The sequence below is a fragment of the Anolis sagrei genome, chromosome 7 (genome assembly GCF_037176765.1).
Source record: "Anolis sagrei isolate rAnoSag1 chromosome 7, rAnoSag1.mat, whole genome shotgun sequence".
NCBI lineage: Eukaryota > Metazoa > Chordata > Lepidosauria > Squamata > Dactyloidae > Anolis > Anolis sagrei.
Genome location: NC_090027.1, coordinates 763,329 through 785,429, shown reverse-complemented (window position 1 = coordinate 785,429; position 22,101 = coordinate 763,329). Strand labels below are relative to the sequence as shown.

Here is a 22,101-nt window from a genome sequence, read left to right as displayed (position 1 = left end):
AGACTAAGCATTAGGCAACATCATATGCCCAAGTGTGAACACCAGTAGAGTTTGGGGGAAACAGACCTTGGCACTGGGGAGTTGTACTTCCTGGGATTTGTAGTTCACCTACATCCAGAGAGCACTCTGGACTCAATGAAGGATTTGGACCAAACTTGGCAAGAATACTCAATATGCCTAAATGTGAGCACTGGTGGAGTTTGGGGAAAATAGACCTTGACATTTGGGAGTTGTAGTTGCTGGGATTTGTAGTTCACTTACAATCAAAGAGCATTCTGACCTCCACCAAGGATGGAATTGAACCAAACTTGGCACATAAAACCCCCATAACCAACAGAAGATACTGGAAGGTTTTGGTGGGCATTGACCTTGAATTTTGGAGTTGTAGTTCACCTACATCCAGAGAGCAACATGGACTCAAACAAGGATGCATCCTGGACCTAACTTAGCACAAATACTCAATATGCCTAAATGTGAACACTGGTGGAGTTTGGGGAAAATAGAATTGACATTTGGGAGTTGTAGTTGCTGGGATTTATAGTTCACCTACAATCAAAGAGTATTCTGAACCGCACCACTGATGGAATTGAACCAAACTTGGCGGACAGAACTCCCATGACCAATAGAAAATACTGGAGGGGTTTGGTGGGCATTGACCTTGAGTTTGGGAGTTGTAGTTCACCTACATCCAGAGAGCACTGTGGACACAAAGAATGATGCATCCTGGACCTAACTTAGCACAAATACTCAATATGCCTAAATGTGAACACTGGTGGAATGTAGGGGAAATAGGCCTTTGCATTTGGGAGTTGTAGTTGCTGGGATTTGTAGTTCACCTCCAATCAAAGAGCATTCTGAACCCCACCAATGATAGAATTGGGAAAAATTTTCCACACAGAACCCCCTTGACCAAGAGAAAATCCTGGAAGGGTTTGGTGGGCATTGACCTTGAGTTTTGGAGTTGTAGTTCACCTACATCCAGAGAGCACTGCTGAGTCAAATAATGGTGTATCTGGACCAAACTTGGCATGGACACTCAATATGCTCAAATGTGAACACTGGTGGAGTTTGGGGAAAATAGACCTTGACATTTGGGAGTTGTAGTTGCCGGGATTTATAGTTCACAATCAAAGAGCATTCTGAACCCTACCAACGATAGAATTGGGCAAAACGTCCCACACAGAACCCCCATGACTAACAGAACATACTGTGTTTTCTGATGGTCTTTGGTGACCCCTTTAACACCCCCCTCGCGACCCCCTCAGGGGTCCTGACCCCCAAGTTGAGAAACACTGCTTTAATGCAAGTGAGGGTGGGGTGAGTACCATTGGTGCCCGCATCTCAATCCGCACAGCCACATTATGCCACTTTCGTTTCAGTTTCATTGCAGCAGAGTCAATGAAACTGACCTGCAAGTCAAAAGTGTGAAACCAGTTTTAGCTCGCCTTGATTTTGTGAGAGGGACTAAACAAGTATGTCTGACGCCTGTGGCATCTGTAGGGATTATTTACATTTTTCTATGTTCTCCTCTGCCTTTTGATGGCTACTTAAAATAGTCAATGTTCAATGTTCCATTCATGTTGGGAATCACTGGGTTGTTGTGTGTTTTCCAAACTGTCTGGCCATGTTCCAGAAGCATTCTCTCCTGACGTTTGGCCCACATCTATGGCAATCCTCAGAAGCCTGAAAAACTTACAGCCCGAAAAACTTACAATGAAAGGATTAGTTCGCTTCCATGTGAGAGGTGTCAGTCTGAGAGAGCCCTCAGTGTGAAGTAGGCCTCAGTGGGAGAAAAGCCTCAGTCTAGGAGAACCCTCAGTGTGAGAAGGCCTTGTGTGAGAAGGTGGTGAGGTCTGGAGAATGGGGTTTATATATCTGTGGAAAGTCCAGGGTGGGAGAAAGAACTCTTGGTTGTTGGAGGTATTTCGGGCTATATGGCCATGTTCTCGATTCTAGAAGCATTCTCTCCTGACATTTCGCCTGCATCTAGGGCAAGCATCCTTAGAGGTTGTGAGGTCAGGAGAGAATGCTTCTAGAACATGGCCATATAGCCCAAAAAACTTACAACAACCCTGTGGTTCCAGCCATGAAAGCCTTCGACAATAGAAAGAACTCTTTTCTGTTTGAGGTAGGTGCGAGTTTTGCAATTGCCCACCTTGATTAGCATTGAATAGCTTTGCAGTTTCAAAGCCTGGTTGTTTCCTGTCTGGGGAATCCTTTGTTGGGAGGTGTTAGCTGGCGCTGATTGTGTTGTCAAAGGCTTTCATGGCTGGAATCACTGGGTTGTTGTGAGTTTTCCAGGCTGTCTGGCTATGTTCCAGAAGCATTCTCACCTGACCTTTCTCCCACATCTATGACAGGCAGCCTCACAACCTCTGAGGATGCCTGCCATAGAAGCAGGCGAAGCATCAGGAGAGAATGCTTCTGGAACATGGCCAGACAGCCTGGAAAACTCACAACAACCTAGTAGATGTTCATTTGCTTGTTTTTAAAGTATGCCTCAAGTTAGGAATCAGGTCCATCCATGCATGTAGTTAGTAGTACATTTGCGTGACAATCAAATGATAACGAGTTTGATTGGTGGTCTTTTAGCCTTGTTAATACCTATTGCAGGGTTTCTCAACCTTCCCAATGCCGTGACCCCTTAATACAGTTCCTCATATTGTGGAACTCATATTGTGGACCCTCAACCAAAAAATTATTTTTGGTGTTACTTCGTAAGTGTAATTTTACTACGGTTATTAATCCTAATGTAAATATCTGATATGCAAGATTTTCATACACTGGACCAAATTTGGCACAAATACCCGATCTGTCCAAATTTGAATACTGGTGGGGTTGGGAAGGGACTGATTTTGTTATTTGGGAGTTGTAGTTGCTGGGATTTATAGTTCACCTACAATCAAAGAGCATTCTGAGCTCCACCAGCAATGGAATTGAACCAAACTTGGTACACAGAACTCCCATGACCAACAGAAAATACTGGAAGGGTTTGGTGGGCATTGACCTTCAATTTGGGAGTTGTAGTTTACCTACATCCAGTGAGCGCAGTGGACTCAAACAATGATAGATCTGGACTAAACTTGACATGAATACTCAATATGCCTAAATGTGAACACTGGTGGAGTTTGGGGAAAACAGACCTTGACATTTGGGAGTTGTAGTTGCTGGGATTTATAGTTTACCTACAATCAAAGAGCATTCTGAACCCCACCAACGATAGAATTGCGCCAAACTTCCCACACAGAATCCCCATGACCAAGATAAAGTATCATGTTTTCTGATGGTCTTTGGTGAACCCTTTGACACCCCCTTGTGACCCCCCCCCCAGGGGTCCCGACCCCCAGGTTGAGAAATGCTGGCTGAAGCGACTGAGAGAGAAATGGAAAGGGCCAGAGGCTGTTAGGGATGGTGGGAGTTGAAGTCCAAAACACCTGGAGGGCCAAAGTTTGCCCAGGCCTGGATGCACCCTTCTTCATTCTGCAAGATTGCAATTTGAAGACTTTGTTGATGTCCAGTTTTCCCTCTTATTGGCCCTGGCATTCAGAAAGCCGGCACGGATATTCTTAAGAAGGTGCAACTGGAGAAGGAGAGGAAGAAGGAAGGAAGGAGGAAAGAAGGATGGAAGAAGGAAGGAAGGAGGAGGAAGAAGGAGGAGGCATAAGAAAAAGGAGGCAGGAGAAGATGAAAGGAGAAGGAGAAAGAAGAAGGAAAAAGAAGAAAGAAGAAGGAAAAAGAAGAAAGGAGAAGGAGAAAAAAAAGAAGGAGAAAGAAGAAAGGAAAAGGAGAAAGAAGAAGGAGGCAGGAGAAAGAAGAAGGAGGCAGGAGAAAGGAGAAGGAGAAAGGAGAAGGAGAAAGAAGAAGGCAGAAGAAAGGAGAAGGAGAAAGAAAGAAAAAAGTAGAAGAAAGAAGAAAGAAGTAGGAGAAAGAAGTAGGAGAAGGAGAAAGGAGAAGGAGAAAGAAGAAAGAAGGAGGCAGAAGAAAGAAGAAAGGAGAAGGAGAAAGAAAGAAAAGTAGGAGAAAGAAGAAAGAAGTAGGAGAAGGAGAAAGAAGAAAGGAGAAAGGAGAAGAAGAAAGAAGGAGGCAGGAGAAAGGAGAAGGAGAAAGAAGAAAGAAGGAGGCAGAAGAAAGGAGAAGGAGAAAGAAAGAAAAGTAGGAGAAAGAAGAAAGAAGTAGGAGAAAGAAGGAGAAGGAAAAAGGAGAAAGAAGAAAGGAGAAGGAGAAAGAAAGAAAAGTAGGAGAAAGAAGAAAGAAGGAGAAGGAAAAAGGAGAAAGAAGAAAGGAGAAGGAGAAAGAAGGAGGCAGAAGAAAGGAGAAGGAGAAAGAAAGAAAAGTAGGAGAAAGAAGAAAGAAGTAGGAGAAGAAGAAAGGAGAAGGAGAAAGGAGAAGGAGAAAGAAGAATGAACGAGGCAGAAGAAAGGAGAAGGAGAAAGAAAGAAAAGTAGGAGAAAGAAGAAAGAAGTAGGAGAAAGAAGTAGGAGAAGGAGAAAGAAGAAAGGAGAAAGAAGAAAGAAGGAGTCAGAAGAAAGGAGAAGGAGAAAGGAGAAGGAAGGAAGGGAGGAGACAGAAGAAAGGAGAAAGAAGAAGAAGGGGAAAGAAGAAAGAAGAAGAGGAGACAGATTGGGGAATCTTTGTTATCTGGGAAGGCTTCACCTCCTGGCAGCTGCCCAGTTGAGAGCTGATCAAACCATCCGTTTTGTGCGTAGCCGCCGGTGTGTTTCTTCTCCCTCCCCGGCCCCCGCCTGCCCTGTTAAGCACTTGGCTGGCTTTGAAGAGTAGCGGAGTCTCTCTGTAGTGGAACAATTGGGGCTCGCTGCCCTTGAGATGAAGCCGTACTGGTTTCACTGGTTGCAATTATGCCCCAAATTGGAAGGCGATGGCAGATCTGTCCCTGCGCTGAGCCTTTCTCCCGTCAGCCGCCCTCCTTGGGCCAGGCATTCTTCCACAGTTCACTGGACAGTCCAGACAGGCTGATGAGAGGTGGAGATAGGTTTGTGTGTGTGTCCTTAGGATGCCAGGAAAAGGGAGCAAAAGGGAAGGGCGTTGGTTTCGGGTTCTTATTTTACTCATTTCAGTATTTATTCGCTGTCTACTTGGATCAAGGCGGCAAATTAAGTATAACTGTATTGCCAAAGGCTTTCATGGTCAGAATCAATGGGTGGCTCTAGAAATGACACTGTTTAGCCCAGGGGTCCTCAGACTTTGTAAACAGAGGGCCAGGTCACAGTCCCTCAAACTGTTGGAGGGCTGGCTTATAATTTGGAGAAAAAAAAGAATGGATTCCTATGCACATCTTATTTGTAGTGCAAAAAACACTTAAAACAATACAATAATTAAAATGAAGAACAATTTCAACAAATGTAAACTTATTGGTATTTCAATGGGAAATATGGGCCTGCTTTTGGCTGATGAGATAGGATTGTTGCTGTTGTTGTATGCTTTCAAGTCATTCCAGGCTTAGGTTGACCCTATGCAAGGGCCGGGTAAATGAGCTTGGAGGGCTGCATCCGGCCCCAGGCCTTAGTTTGAGGACCCCTGGTTTAGCCGGTATTGCACCACCTGACATTTGCCAGGAAGTAGCAGCCAATAGTGGAGGGACCAAGGCAGTAACACCTCCAGCCCATCCCCTGTTTGGGTATCAGCCAGCATGTCAACGACTTAAATCAAGAAATAGTTTTCTTAGATCTACAGAGACACTCGCTGGAACACCCCAGCAAGCGAGAGTCCAAAAGTGGCAGGCTCAAACCCAGCACCTTAATTCGTGGGTGATACCAGATGAGAGACTCCCCCCTGGGCACACAGAAGACTGGGCGACTTGGAAGGCGCTGAACAGACTGCGCTCTGGCACTACGAGATGCAGAGCCAACCTCAAGAAATGGGGCCACAAAGTGGAGTCCACGACATGCGAGTGTGGAGAAGAGCAAACCACTGACCACCTACTGCAATGCACCCTGAGCCCTGCCACATGCACCACGGAGGACCTTCTTGCGGCAACACCAGAGGCACTCCAAGGGGACAGAGACTGCTCAAAGGACATTTAATCAATTTATTTATTTATTTATTTATTTATTTGCTTCATTTTTATACCGCATTTTTCAGCCCTTGCAGGCGACTCAATGCGGTTTACAGTGCAATTAAAACACAACAATACAACAACAGGGTCGACGACGTCGCTCCACAACAATTAACAATCAGACAGGACAAATCAACAAACAACATATATAGCGCCTCAGTTGAAGTCAGATCCATTCTCATAGTCATTGTGCCGTTCCTATGTTTCAATTACCGTCTTCCTTAATTAGTTGCATTACCTAGCCAAACGCTTGTTCGTAAAGCCTGGTCTTGACCATTCTCCGAAACGTCAGCAACGAAGGTGCCTGTCTGATGTCTGCTGGCAAGGCATTCCATAGCCGAGGGGCCACCACAGAGAAGGCCCTGTCTCTCGTCCCCGCCAAGCGCACCTGTGACGCAGGCGGGATCGAGAGCAGGGCCTCCCCAGACGATCTTAATGTCCTAGTCGGTTCATAGATGGAGATGCGTTCGGAGAGGTAAGCAGGGCCGGAACCGTTTAGGGCTTTATAGGCCAAAGCCAGCACCTTGAATTGTGCCCGGTAGCGAATTGGCAGCCAGTGGAGCTGGCTCAGCAGAGGAGTGGTGTGCTCCCTGAGGGCCGCTCCTGTTAGCAACCTGGCTGCCGAGCGCTGGACCATCTGAAGCTTCCGGGCGGTCTTCAAGGGCAACCCCACATAGAGCGCGTTGCAGTAATCAATCCGGGATGTAACCAGAGCGTGGACCACCGTGGCCAAGTCCAACTTCAACTGCCAAGCTTGCAAACTTTGTGTTTTGTTTGTTTAATGCAATACAACAGTTTGGTTTGCTCCTGACACGATAAATAATATGTGTTTGGTCCACAGTGAGGAATGTGGTAGAGAAAGAGAGCGGGTGAGTGAGTGAGTAACCCTTGGTGTAAGATAGTATGTCCTTAGTGGAAGCCTGGTGCAATGCGAATTTAGCAATTCACATTTCCACGAATAGTATTTATTTGTAGCGTGTCATCGTATGTCACTCTGAGCAGAAGAGGAGAGAGCTCGATGCCAAGGAATGTACAATTTGTATAAGAGGCAATGCCGGAAGGAGGAAGGGTCAGATTGGGAAATAATAAGCAATTTGTTTCAGTGACAGCAGGAATGTGTCCTTTGAGGGGGCTGGATCAGAACAAAAAGGTTCCCCCTTGTTTCCTTTCCCCATTGTGGTGGGACTTGGAATGAAGTGGGCTTGGCCACGCATTCATGCTCTTTGCGGTCCCCATCTGATACGTACGGGCAGAAAAGGCACGGGGAATGTGCCGTAGGTGTGCATGGGTGCATGGGAGAAGGCCTCCCATTGTTATCACAACACGGCTTTGTTTTCTCAGAAGTGAGAGCTCAGCATTCAGGAATTCTTATTGCGGAGATGTTTCAGAGGTCGTAACCTCAGACCATCTCCAAGACTCTTGTCACGTAGAGGATGTTCTGGATCGGCATCCAGAGGGAAGTGTTCTCGTGTTTCCAGGAACAGGGAAGCCATAAGCTTGGAATCTCATTTAGATAAGGAAACAGACTCCGCTTCATCAGAGGCACGGTGTTCTGGCCAAAAGTCATCCCAAAACCTGGATTGCAAGGAGAGAATCCTAGAATCCTCGAGTTGGAAGAGACCTCCTGGGCCATCATCCAGTCCAACCCCATTCTGCCAAGAAGCAGGAAAATTGCATTCAAAGCACCCCCGGCAGATGGCCATCCAGCCTCCAAAGAAGGACCCTCCACCACACTCCGTGACAGAGAGTCCCACTGCTGAACAGCTCTCACATAGAATCAAAGAGTTGAGAGAGACCTCCTGGGCCATCATCCAGTCCAACCCTATTCTGCCAAGAAGCAGGAATATTGCATTCAAAGCACCCCTGACAGATGGCCATCCAACCTCATAGAATCCTCGAGTGGGAAGAGACCTCCTGGGCCATCATCCAGTCCAACCCCATTCTGCCAAGAAGCAGGAATATTGCATTCAAAGCACCCCCGACAGATGGCCATCCAGCTTCCAAAGAAGGACCCTCCACCACACTCCGGGGCAGAGGGTTCCACTGCTGAACAGCTCTCACATAGAATCCTTGAGTTGGGAGAGACCTGGTGGGCCATCATCCAGTCCAACCCCATTCTGCCAAGAAGCAGGAATATTGCACTCAAAGCACTCCTGACAGATGGACATCCAACCTCTGTTTCAAAGCTTCCAAAGAAGGAGCCTCCAGCACACTCTGGGGCAGAGAGTTCCACTGCTGAATGGCTCTCACAGTCAGGAAGTTCTTCCTCGTGTTCAGACGGAATCTCCTCTCTTGTAGTTTGAAGCCATTGTTCCCTTGCGTCCTAGTCTCCAGGGAAGCAGAAAGGAAGCTTGCTCCCTCCTCCTCCCTGTGGCTTCCTCTCACATATTTATACAAGGCTATCATCATATCTCCTCTCAGCCTTCTCTTCTTCAGGCTACACATGCCCAGCTCTTTAAGCCGCTCCTCATAGGGCTTGTTCTTCCACATCGTACTTGCTAGGGTAACAGAAAACAAGCTTGCTCCTTCCTCCTCCTCCCTGTGGCTTCCTCTCACATATTTATCCATGGCCCTCATCATATCTCCTCTCAGCCTTCTCTTCTGAAGGCTAAACATGCCCAGCTCTTTAAGATGCTCCTGGATCCTTTAAGTCACCCTCCTTCGGACACATTCCAGCTTAGAGTCAGCCTTCAATTGTGGTGTCCAGAATTGGACCCAGTGTGATTCCAGGTAAAGTGATTTGACCAAGGCGGAATAGAGCATGGGGAGCATGACTTCCCTGGATCTAGGCACTAAACTCCTATTGATGCAGGCCACAATCCCATTGGCTTTTTTAGGTGCAGCATGACATTGTCAGCTGTAGGTTTTGTGATACAGAACATATGCCATAAATGACTTCATCTGTTTACCTATAGAAAACCAGGATAACCATGATAACCATCCCTAAATAAAGAAACTATTGGAGGATAGAAAACAAGCTTGTTCCCTCCTCCCTGTGACTTTCCCTCACATACATGGTTATCATCATGTCTCTCTCCTCTCAGCCTTCTCTTCTTCAGGCTAAACATGCCTAGCTCTTTAAGCCTCTCCTCATAGGGAGTGGCTTAAAGAGGAACACCTATTGCAAAACAAGTTTGTGTCATTGGGTCTCTGAGATGGGAGAAGCGGAAAGGAGATTTTGAGGCCTTGGCCAATAGACCAGCAAAAGGTTTCTTTCCGTTATTCTACAGTGTCTTCTTAAAAAATTTTACCCCCTTGTGTTGTCAAAAAAAGGCCAATGGGATTTTGGCCTGCATGAATAGGAGCCTAGTGCCTAGATCCAGGGAAGTCATGCTCCCCATGCTCTATTCCGCTTTGGTTAGACCACTTTACCTGGGATATTGTGTCCAATTCTGGGCACCACAATTCAAGAGAGATATAGACAAGCTGGAATGTGTCCAGAGGAGGGCGACTAAAATGATCCAGGGTCTGGAGAACAAGCCCTATGAGGAGCGGCTTAAGGAGCTGGGCATGTTTAGCCTGAAGAAGAGAAGGCTGAGAAGAGACATGATGAGGGCCATGGATAAAGATGTGAGAGGAAGCCACAGGGAGGAGGAGGGAGCAAGCTTGTTTTATGCTTCCCTCGAGACTAGGACGCAATGGCTACGACTGTGAGAGCCGTTCAGCAGTGGAACTCTCTGCTCCAGAGTGTGGTGGAGGCTTTCAAGCAGAGGCTGGATGGCCATCTGTCAGGGGTGCTTTGAATGCAATATTCCTGCTTCTTGGCAGAACGGGGTTGGACTGGATGGCCCAGGAGGTCTCTTCCAACTCTAGGATTCTAGGATTCTATGAAGGCGTTCATGGCCGGAATCACTGGGTTACTGTGAGTTTTCTGGGCTATCTGGCCCTGTTCCAGAAGCACTCCCTCCTGACGTTTCACCCACATCCATGCCAGGCATCCTCAGGGGTTGTGCAGTCTGTTGGAAACTAGGAAAATGGGGTTTATATATATATATATGTGAAATGTCCAGGGTGGGAGAAAGAACTCTTGTCTGTTTGAGGCAAGTGTGATTGTTGCAATTGATCACCTTGATTAGCATTGAGTAGCCTTGCAGCTTCAAGGCTTGGCTGCTTCGTGCCTGGCAGGCATCCTCAGAGGTTGGAATGTCCAGTGCTAGTCAACGCAGCCAGTTGCAGTTCCCCAGATAATTTTGGACACCCAACTATGACCCAATGTTGCTGTGTGAATCAGTGAGCATCTTGGATAGCTATTTTGTGGAGTCCACTGGGATGGGCTCTTGGGGAAGGGAGTGTGATATTCCATCTGCCTGTGTCTCTTCCCCCCATGGAGCGAACGGGGAGTCAAGCAGAAACCATCTCACCTTGTTGTAAACAGCAAGGAATCGCCTTTTAAGGCCTAAATTGTATGTTTCCGGAGAGAGAGAGAGCGAGCTGAACATTCCTGCATTGTAGATGGCCCCAGGAGCCCATAGCCGGCGTAGTCTGGAGGAATGTGATGCAGTCATGGTGTTGAAGCTAAACAGGTCCAGATCTCGTTGGTGCGCTTTGGGGAGCAGGTGGGTGGGTGGAAAAACACCGTGTTTGAGTTCCTGCTATTGGTTGTGGGAGTTGCTCAGATGTGCATTCAACCACAGAAGGGCTGAGGGAGACATTGTCCATGCCTGTCGGACTTGCCATTGACCAGTCGGGTCTCCAAAGGGTGTTTCTCCCCAATGGTTCCTCTTCACCCTGGAAAGAAGTGACATGGGGAATGCCAGAAAGAGGGTTCCGTCTTGGACCCAGTACCATTCAATATCTTGATTAATGACTTAGATCAGTAGTTCTCCACCTTCCTCATGCCGCGACCCCTTAATACAGTTTCTCATGTTGTGGTGACCCCCAACCATCACATTATATTCGCTGCTACTTCATCACTGTCATCTTGCTCCTGTTATGAATCGTAATGTAAATATCTGAGATGCAGGATGTATTTTCATTCACTGGACCACATTTGGCACACATATCCGATATGCCTGAATTTGAATACTGGTGGGGTTGGGGGGCGGCTCATATTGTCATTTGGGAGTTGTAGTTGCTGGGATTTATAGTTCTCCTACAATCAAAGAGCATTCTGAACTCCACCAATGAGGGAATGGAACCAAACTTGGCACACAGAACTCCCATGACCAAAAGAAAATACTGGGTTTGGTGGGCATTGGCCTTGAGTTTTGGAATTGTAGTTCACCTACATCCAGAGAGCAGTGCAGACTCAAACAATGAATGATGGATCTGGACAAAACTTGGCTCAAATACTCAATATGCCCAAAAGTGAACACTGGTGGAGTTTGGGGAAAACAGACCTTGACATTTGGGAGTTGTAGTTGCTGGGATTTATAGTTAACTTACAATCAAAGAGCATTCTGAACCCCACCAACAATGGAATTGAACCAAACTTGGCACACAGAACTCTCATGACCAACAAAAAATACTGGAAGGGTTTGGTGGGCATTGACCTTGAGTTTGGGAATTGTAGTTCACCTAAATCCAGAAAGCACTGTGAACTCAAACAATGATGGATCTGGACCAAACTTGGCACGAATACTCAATATGCCCAAAAGTGAACACTGGTGGAGTTTGGGGAAAACAGACCTTGATATGTGGGAGTTGTAGTTGCTGGGATTTATAGTTAACTTACAATCAAAGAGCATTCTGAACCCCACTAACAATGGAATTGAACCAAATCTGGCACACAAAACAACCTTGGCTCAGGAGGCAACCTGACAGCCAGCATCTTCCTTGGGGAGCGAGTGATGCTCACTTTCACAGTTGTGGTGCAGAGTTGCCCCACTTGGCTCTCCCTAGGCCCTCCCTGGCATCGGCAAACCCAGGTGGAGAGAAACCTGCTCCTTGAGTAAGGCTGATCCTCTGCCCAGGAGAAGGGCCATTTCCCCAGTGTCATTCTGTAATTTGGTCCTTTTTTTCTGTCCCCTTGGGCTGTTTTGGGAGAGGTCTTTGATTAGCCATGCAAGGGGATCTTCCAGTTTACTCCTTTGGAAAAACCCAGCAGTCTCCCTTGTGCCCAAAAGAGCCGGGGAGTGGGAACCCCATGCGTGCCCGCTTTAGGTTCTTTCAGTGCGCAACTCCTGGCAGACTATCTTCTCTTGACCAGCTGAGAAAGTAACGAAAAGAGCAATGGTTCCTGGCCTCCTTGTGAGAAGGGACCCTAGAATGACAAGAATGGTATCAGCCAGCCCAAGGTCTCTGGGCAATGTCCTTTTGTTGAAGCAAAGGTGATTTGGCTGCTCTCCCCCATCCGAAAAGCAAGCCTGAATCACACGCACACATGAGGAATATTCTTGGAATGCGTGTGTTGCAAGCGGGCATATTTCTTCAGGAGCCGGGAGGATTGGGGAGGGGCCGGGGTGGAGTTATGTGCCCTGTATTTACCTGGTTTCAGGTGCTGGGCTTTCATTCTCGGTCGAACATGGGGGCGGCGCCTTCCTAACTCAGCCGTGCTTCCTTCCCAAATTGCAGGCAGTGCCTGGAGATCGGGAGAGAGTGGCGGCGTGGTGTTAACCTCGGTCAGGATGTACCGGAAGCACCCGGATCCTCAGGCTCAGGTGTCCCTCAGCTTGGAGCTGGGCAACAAGATGACCCCAAAGGTGGACAGGTGGGGCGAGGCCGGCTCCCCGACGGACCCTGCCCCCCACCAGCTGAGCTTCCTGCCCACCAGCGGACGCCTCCTCAAATCCGAATCCGAGGACTCCGGCGTGGAATTGGCCAGTAATGACCACTCGCCTTCGAGCCCCGTGGGCTCTGAGGAAAGCTTCTCCTTGGATGGTTTCCAACCAGGAGTAGAAGATTCCCCACCTCCAGTTTCCCCCGAAGAAAAAGGGTCGGGGGTTCAGGACCCCATCCAGGATTGCACTTACCTCCGGAGTCTCTCTGTCAGCAGAAAACTGGCGCAAGTGGTCCAACGGTCGCAGAAGCATCGCTTGCCCGGTCGCTCACTTCGGCCACTGAGTCAGCGTCCTCGCAGCCTCATGGACTTGGAGGAGATGAAGGCCTTTCACTTGCCCCAGCTGGCCAGCGTCGATGGGATTGTGGACATGGCCAATGGAGGAGATGACCGGGCACTCTTTGGCTGCAAAACCCCAGAAGAGCGCAGCATCGAGGAACGGGTACGTAGGAGAAGGGACGGACCCCACTTGATGCCATTTGACATGGCTTGGCTTTCTTCAGAATCTTTTTGAGTGCATTTCCCCCCTTGCATTCCGTTTTCCTAGTAGTTTTCCAACATATTTGAGGATAATAATAATAATAATAATAATAGTAATAATAATAATATACTTTGTATTATCGAAGGCTTTCATGGCCGGAATCATTGGGTTGTTGTAGGTTTTTTCGGGCTATATGGCCATGTTCTAGAGGCATTCTCTCCTGACGTTTCGCCTGCATCTCTGGCAAGCATCCTCAGAGGGAGTGAGGTCTGTTGCAACTAGGAAAATGGGTTTATATATCTGTGGAATGACATAGGTTGTTGTAGGTTTTTTTGGGCTATATGGCCATGGTCTAGAGGCATTCTCTCCTGACGTTTCGCCTGCATCTCTGGCAAGCATCCTCAGAGGTCGTGAGGTCTGTTGGAACTAGGAAAAAGGGTTGATATATCTGTGGAATGACATAGGTTGTTGTAGGTTTTTTCTGGCTGTATGGCCATGTTCTAGAGGCATTCTCTCCTGACGTTTCGCCTGCATCTCTGGCAAGCATCCTCAGAGGGAGTGAGGTCTGTTGCAACTAGGAAAATGGGTTTATATATCTGTGGAATGACATAGGTTGTTGTAGGTTTTTTTGGGCTATATGGCCATGGTCTAGAGGCATTCTCTCCTGACGTTTCGCCTGCATCTCTGGCAAGCATCCTCAGAGGTCGTGAGGTCTGTTGGAACTAGGAAAAAGGGTTTATATATCTGTGGAATGACCAGAGTGGGACAAAGGACTCTTGTCTGCTGGAGCTAGGTGTGAATGTTTCAACTGACCACCTTCATTAGCATTTGAAGGCCTGGCTGAGCCTGGGAAAATGTTTTGTTGAGAGGTAATTGGATGTCCTTGTTTGTTTCCTCTCTGCTGTTTTGCTGTTGTAATTTTAGAGTTTTTAAATATTGATATCCAGATTTTGTTCATTTTCATGGTTTCCTCCTTTCTGTTGAAATTGTCCACCTGCTTGTGGATTTCAATGGCTTCTCTGTGTCGCCTGACCTGGTGGTTGTGAGAGTGGTCCAGCATTTCTGTGTTCTCCAATAATAATATGCTGTGTCCAGGTTGGTTCCTCAGGTGCTCTGCTACCTCTGAGGATGCTTGCCATAGATGCAGGCGAAACGTCAGGAGAGAATGCCTCTAGACCATGGCCATATAGCCCAAAAAAACCTACAACAACCCAATAACATACTTTATTTATTTTCCACTCTATCTCCCCAAGGGGACTCAGAGCGGATTACAGGTAGAGGAGAGCCTCACTTATCCAACCTTCACTCATCCAGCGTTTTGTATGATCCAACGCAGTCTGCCTTTTGCCCGGATCAATCGCTGTTTCAATACATTGCGATGTTTGGGTTCTAAATTCGTAAATACAGCAGTTACTACATAACATTATGATAATAATATAATAATAAAACTTTATTTATACCCCGCCTCCATCTCCCCAAGGGACTTGGAGTGGCTTACATGAGGCCGAGCCCAACAACACATCAGTAACAAAAAAGCAATAAACAAAAAAATAACCACAATACAATCATTGGTCAAGAGCCTGGGAGTCCTTGTGGACCCTCTTTCTGCTGAGGATGGAGGCCCAGGTCTCTCTCCGCCATGAGCAGAACCGCCTTCTTTCTTTCCCCTGCGGCAGGCTAGACGGCTGGCCCCTCCCTGTCCAGGGACGACCTGGCTACGGTGATCCAGGCCACGGTCATCTCAAGACTGGACTACTGTAACGCCCTCTACATTGGCCTTCCTCTGTCGGTGATCTGGAAGCTCAAGCTGGTCCAAATTGCAGCTGCTCGGCTTCTTGCGGGAATTCCAATGAGATGCCACATCACCCCAATCTTACCAATTGAGCACCGGATGACTTTCAAAGGGATGGGACTCACCTTGAAGGCCTTGCATGGTCTGGGGCCGATGGACCTGAGGGACCGCCTCACCCCCTCCCAACCCCAGAGATCCCTCCGTTCTGAGGACCAAAATTTCATGGAAATCCCCAGTGTCAAGACCTTGCGCCTCACAGCAACCAGGCGCAGAGCCTTCACAGCAGTGGCACCATCGCTCTGGAATACTCTGCCACCTGAAGTCCGTGCCTTGCGGGACTTGCCAGCTTTCCGCAGGGCATGAAAGACATATCTATTTCAACGGGCCTTTGATCTGTGATTGTTTTTAAATTGTGTTCGATTTTAGCCATTCTTGTAAGCCGCTCCGAGCCCCAGGGGAGTGGCCGCATAGAAGTCCAAATAATAAATAAATAAATAAATAAAATAAATCACATATAAACATTAACATAACATTAGGAGCCCCCGGTGGCGCAGTGGGTTCAACCCCAGTGCCGGCAGGACTGAAGACCAACAGGTCGCAGGTTCGAATCCAGGGAGAGGCGGATGAGCTCCCTCTATCAGCTCCAGCTCCTCATGCAAAGGGGACATGAGGGAAGCCTCCCACAAGGATGATAAAAACATCAAAATCATCCGGGCAATGTCCCCTAGGCAATGTTTTTGCAGACAGCCAATTCTCTCACACCAGAAGCGACTTGCAGTTTCTCAAGTCATGCCTGACACGGCCAAAAAACAAACAAACAAACAAACAAACAAACAAAACCATAACATGATCTGCTTTTTTCTGTCAGACATGATGTTTTGGTACTTAATTTGTAAAATCAAAATATCATTTGACCTTTAATATGATTTTTCTTAATCCTTCCTTATTATCCAACGTTTTTGCCTGTCCAAAGTTCTGCCGACCCGTTTACGTTGGATAAGTGAGATTCTACTGTATATCGCAAACATTTGTTGCCGTTACACAGTTGACAGAGACAGACAGGACAGAAACACAGGCAAGGCTTCCCTCTTTCCATCTCCGGCACCCAGCTGTGCTCAACTCGGCCATGGGGAGGTGCTGTTGTTTTTCTTTTTTTCTTTTTTAAATGGTTTTTATTAAGTATTTTATAAAACAGGACAACGAAAGAGGGGGAACAATAGAAAGAAAATAGAAAAGTAGGAAAAAAGAGAAAGGACAAAACAAAAAAAAACAAACAACTAACCTAAACTATTCTAAAATGACTTCCACTCCAACATCAGGATCTTTTCCATCAACTTCTTCTACTCTTGTCTATTCTTATCCTCTAATATTTTTCTAAGTTTCTTTTCATAATCATAAAAAGAAGTCCAGTCTGTTCTCTTTAGCGGTTTCCCGGTATTTCTTCTCATTAAAAATGTCAATTCATCCATGTCTCTAATTTCTTTGACTTTCTCCAACCATTCTTCAACAGTAGGTATCTGATCGTTTTTCCAAAATTTGGCAAAAATAATTCTTGCCGCAGTAGTAAAGTACGTGAACAATTTATCTTCATTTTCTTCTACTTTAAGGTCAGAGTCCGTAAATCCTAATAAATAATATTCAGGTTTCTTTTTGAACCTTCTCTTCAGTATCTTTTGTATTTCTTCATGTATGGATGCCCAGAACTTAGTTGTTTCCTTGCACGTCCACCACATGTGAAAGAATGTGCCCGTTTGTTCTCCACATTTCCAACACTTATCTGAGACATTTGGGTACATATGGCTTAGTTTATTCGGAGTCAGATACCATCTATAAAACATTTTGTACCAATTTTCCTTCAAGTCCATGGCATATGTGTATTTCAACTTTTTATTCCACATTTGTTCCCATTCTCTAAAATGAATGGGCCGTCTTAAATTTTCGGCCCATTTAATCATACAATTTTTAACCTGCTCTTTTTCCGTTTGCCATTGGATCAGTTTATTATAAAGAATTGTAACTACCTTCTTCTCAGTTTTTAAAACTTTATCCCATGTGTTTTCTTCCCAGTCAAATCCAATTTTTTGGTCTTGTTGTTTTTCATTTTCCACACCGAGGAGCCTGTCACCCGTGGATTCCTTTCCTGGTCAGATTTTTGCCGGCATGTTTTTCAGGGCGACTTTTACCGCCCCACCAAAGCGGTATCTATTTATGTACTTACATGGTTGTTTTTGAACTGCTAGGTCAGTGTTTCTCAGCCTTCCTAATGCCGTGACCCCTTAATACAGTTCCTCCTGTTGCAATGACCCCCAACCATAACATTAATTTTGTTACTACTTCATAACTGGAATTTTGCTACTGTTATGAATCGTCATGTAAGTATCTGATTTGCAGGATGTATTCTCATAAACCGGACCAAATTTGGCACAAATACCCGATACACCCAAATTTCAATACTGGTGGGGTTGGAGGGGGATTGATTTTGTCATTTGGGAGTTGTCGTTGCTGGGATTTATAGTTCACCTACAATCAAAGAGCATTCTGAACTCCACCAATGATAGAATTGAACCAAACTTGCTTGGCACACAGAACAACCAACAGAAAATCCTGGAAGGGGTTGGTAGGCATTGACCTTGAGTTTTGGAGTTGTAGTTCATCTACATCTAGAGAACACTGTGGACTCAAAACAATGATGGATCTGGACCGAATTTGGCATGAAAATCAATATGCCCAAATGTGAACTCTAGTGGAGTTTGGGGGAAATAGACCTTGACATTTGGGAGTTGTGATTGCTGGGATTTATAGTTTACCTACAATCAAAGAGCATTCTGAACTCCACCAATGATAGAATTGAACCAAACTTTGCACACAGAGTTCCCATGACCAACAGGAAAAAAAATGGAAGGGTTTGGTTTGCATTGACCTTGAGTTTTGGAGTTGTAGTTCACCTACATCCAGAGAGCACTGTGGACTCAAACAATGATGGATCCGAACCAAACTTAGAACAGATACTCAATATGCCCAAATGTGAACACTGGTGGAGTTTGGGGGAAATAGACCTTGGCATTTGGTAGTTGTAGTTGCTGGGACTTGTAGTTCACCTACAATCAAAGAGCGTTCTGAATCTCACCAAGGTTAGAATAGGGCCAAACTTCCCACAAGAACCCCTATGATCAACAGAAAATACTGTTTTCTGATGGTCTTAGGCTACCCCTCTGACACCCCCTGGTGACCCCTCCAGGGGTCCTGACCCCCAGGTTGAGAAATGCTGCTTTAGATGACATTTCAGATAAGCAGTATTGGCTGAATCTCCTTGTGCTATACAACTAAAGATGCACAAACCCCCCTTGAGCGCTTTCTCTGGCAACCCCAGCTGGGTGCAAGGAAGCCAGGGAGGGGTCTCAAAGGGGCTTTGCAGCTGAAAGAAGGGGCTCTTGGGTCTGTTGACTATAACTATAGCTTTCCTGTTGCAACCTAGCCTCTCCTCCTACTAGCTAGGCAGGGCAGTTTCAATGGGAAATAGTATTCATTCCCTCTTATGATGATATCTTGAGTAATTGCCTCTCGCTGGAATGTGGTGATCTCGCTGAGCTTTAATAACAGGGACACACATATAGACAGACACATACATCAATACATGCATGTACACAATTCTCCTCTCCCTCTCTTCCTTTTTGTGACGTGACTCTCTTTTTGGCAGTGAATTCAGGTCTTGATTCATCTGCGTTTGAGTTAGTTACATAGCTATTAGCACACCTACTTTGGAACATAGGAAGCTGCTTTATTCTGAGTCAGATCTCGTTCTGGGTCAGACTAGTTTCGTATCGTTGGCCCTGATTGAGTGGTGACTCTGCGGGGTTTCACAAAGGAGGTTTTCACACTTATCTGGAAATGACGAGGCTGGAAACTGGGATTTCTGGCATCCAATCCAGGGGCAATTCCACCAAGGTATGGTCCTCTTGGAGCCCCCGGTGGCGCAGTGGGTTCAAGCACTGAGCTGCTGAGCTTGTTGATCGAAAGGTCGCAGGTTCGATTCCGGGGAGCGGCGTGAGCTTCCGCTGTCAGCCCTAGCTTCTACCAACCTAGCAGTTCAAAAACATGTAAATATAAGTAGATCAATAGGTACCGCTCCGGCGGGAAGGTAACGGCGCTCCATGCAGTCATGCCGGCCACATGACCTTGGAGGTGTCTACGGACAATGCTGGCTCTTCGGCTTAGAAATGGAGATGAGCACCACACCCCAGAGTCAGACATGACTGGACTTAATGTCAGGGGACTACCTTACCTTACCTTATGGTCCTCTTCCTCCCAGAAAAGTAAATGTTTAGGTTGAGAAACACTGGTCTAAATCAATAAAATTTATTTGTTGTGTCAGAACAACCAGTCTAACAGAACAAAGCAAACAAACAGAAAAATACACCACTTGTGAGTTTGGTAGCTGGTTAAATGTCCTTTGACCAGTATCTGGCCACTTGGAGTGCTTCTGGTGTTGCCGCAAGAAGGTCCTCCATTGTGCATCATGTGGCAGGGCTCAGGTTGCATTGCAGCAGGTGGTCAGTGGTTTGCTCTTCTCCACACTCGCATGTCGAGGATTCTACTTTGTAGCCCTATTTCTGAAGGTTGGCTCTGCATCTCGTGGTGCCAGAGTGCAGTCTGTTCAATGCCTTCCAAGTCGCCCAATCTTCTGTGTGCCCAGGGGGGAGTCTCTCATTGGGTATCAGCCATTGGTTGAGGTGCTGGGTTTGAGCCTGCCACTTTTGGACTCTCTCTTGCTGAGGTGTTCCAGCGAGTGTCTCTGTTGATCTTAGAAAACTATTTCTAGATTTAAGTCATTGACGTGCTGGCTGATACCCAAACAGGGGATGAGCTGGAGATGTCTCTGCCTTGGTCCTTTCACTATTGGCTGCTACTTCTTGGCGGATGTCAGGTGGTGCAATACCGGCTAAGCAGTGTAGTTTCTCCAGTGGTGTCGGGCGCAGGCACCCCGTGATAATGCGGCATGTCTCATTAAGAGCCACATCCACTGTTTTAGCGTGGTGAGATGTGTTCCACACTGGGCATGCATACTCTGCAGCAGAGTAGCACAGCGCAAGGGCAGATGTCTTCACTGTATCTGGTTGTGATCCCCAGGTTGTGCCAGTCAGCTTTCGTATGATATTGTTTCTAGCACCCACTTTTTGCTTGATGTTCAGGCAGTGCTTCTTGTAGGTCAGAGCACGGTCCAGAGTGACTCCCAGGTACTTGGGTGCGCTGCAATGCTCCAGTGGGATTCCTTCCTTCCCAGGTGATCTTCTGAGCTCAGGATGCTTCTCTGCTCTTGAGATGAAAGGCACATGTCTGTGTTTTAGATGGGTTGGGGATCAGCTGGTTTTCTTGTAATAGGCAGTAAGAGCACCTAGAGCTTCGGAGAGCTTCTGTTCTACAGTCTCAATAAATAAAATAAATAATATATAATAATTCACCAAGTTTGGCTGCGAATGGTCGTATATCACCATGCCTTGTCCCGCCCCTTCTCTTAGGTGCCCGACGAGCCGTCTCTTTCCATGCCGGGACAGGGCTTGCGATACCTGGAGCACATCTGCCAGATGTGGGAGAAGATTGCCCACCTCCAGCGGGCCAACCTGCGGCTTCAGCATCAGCAGCAGATCATGGAGTGCAAGATCCGGGCTCAGAAACTGGAGAACGTAAGGGGAGACTGCACCTCTTAAGACTAGAAATTGAATCCCATTAAAATGCATTGAAACAATTCACAGACGGTTAGGGTGCATCTAGACTGTGGAATTAATGCAGTTTGACGCCACTGTAACTGCCATGGCTCAATGCTGTAGGATCGTGGGAATTGTAGTTCTATAGATGCTACAGAGGGCTAGTGCCTTACCAATCTAGACCTCCCAGGATTCCACTGCATTGAGCCAAGTCACTTAACATGGTGTCAAACTGCATTCATTCTATATTTATTTATTTGGGTTGTTGTAGGTTTTTCGGGCTATATGGCCATGTTCTAGAAGCATTCTCTCCTGATGTTTCGCCTGCATCTATGGCAAGCATCCTCAGAGGTTGTGAGGTCTATCTATCTATCTATCTATCTATCTATCTATCTACTAGCTTGGGGACCCGGCACTGCCCGGGTTATTTGAGAAAGGAATTGTGCATCAAGGTTGGTCTTTATCAGTTATTTTTATGGCTTGCAGTGGTCTCAGGAAGTTTGTGAAAGTACTGTGAGTCCCATCACCTGTGGTCCATCCTTCTCCAAACAGCACCAGGATGGAGAGTGGGTCATGGGGGCTCTGTGTGCCAAGTTTGGTCTTGATCGGACATTAGATGAGGGTTGCAGCAGTCTTGGGAAGGGAGTGGAGGTACTTGAAGTCCCATCATCCATGGTCTGTCCTCCTTGAAAGTGCACCAGAATGTAAAGTGGGTCATAGGGGCTTTGTGTGCCAAGTTTGGTCTTGATCAGTCATTGGCGAGGGTCTCAGTGGCCTCAGGAAGTGAGTGAAGTGACTGCAGGTCCCATCATCCATCTCCAAATTCTTCCAAACCGCACCAGGATGTAGAGGGGGTCATGCGGGCTCCCTGTGTGAATTGTGATCTTGATCCATCATTGTTGGCAGTTGTAATGGTCTCAGGAAGGGAGTGCAGGTATTGCAAGTCCCATTGTCCATGGTGCATCCTCCTCCAAACCACATCAGGATGTAGAGTGCGTCATGGAGACTCATTGTGCCAAGTTTGGTCTTTGTCGGTAATTGGATGAGGGTTGCAGTGGTATGAAGAATTAAGCAATGGTACTGCAAGTCCCATAATCCATGGTCCATCCTCAGCTAAACCACACCAGGGCGTAAAGTGGGTAATGAGAGGTCTATGTGCCAAGTTTGGTGTAGATCAGTCATGGGTTGAAGGTCACAGCGGTCTCAGAAAGTGAGTGATGGTGCTGCAAGTCCCATCATCCATGGTCCATCCTCCTCCAAACTGCAGTAGGATGTAGTGTGAGTGAAGGTACTGCAAATCCCTCAGGCCCTTTCCTTTCTCTTCTCATCCACTTG

General features: G+C 46.8%; 1 protein-coding gene across 1 annotated transcript in view; it reads left to right on the top strand.

The window, feature by feature from the left end:
* Positions 1–22,101, top strand: part of C7H8orf58 (chromosome 7 C8orf58 homolog) — a 34,132-nt gene that overhangs the window by 378 nt on the left and 11,653 nt on the right. The window contains exons 2-3 of the mRNA XM_060787616.2: positions 12,587–13,233; positions 20,581–20,745. Coding sequence (XP_060643599.2) covers positions 12,587–13,233; positions 20,581–20,745 — 812 coding nt within the window. The remainder of the gene's footprint in view (positions 1–12,586; positions 13,234–20,580; positions 20,746–22,101) is intronic.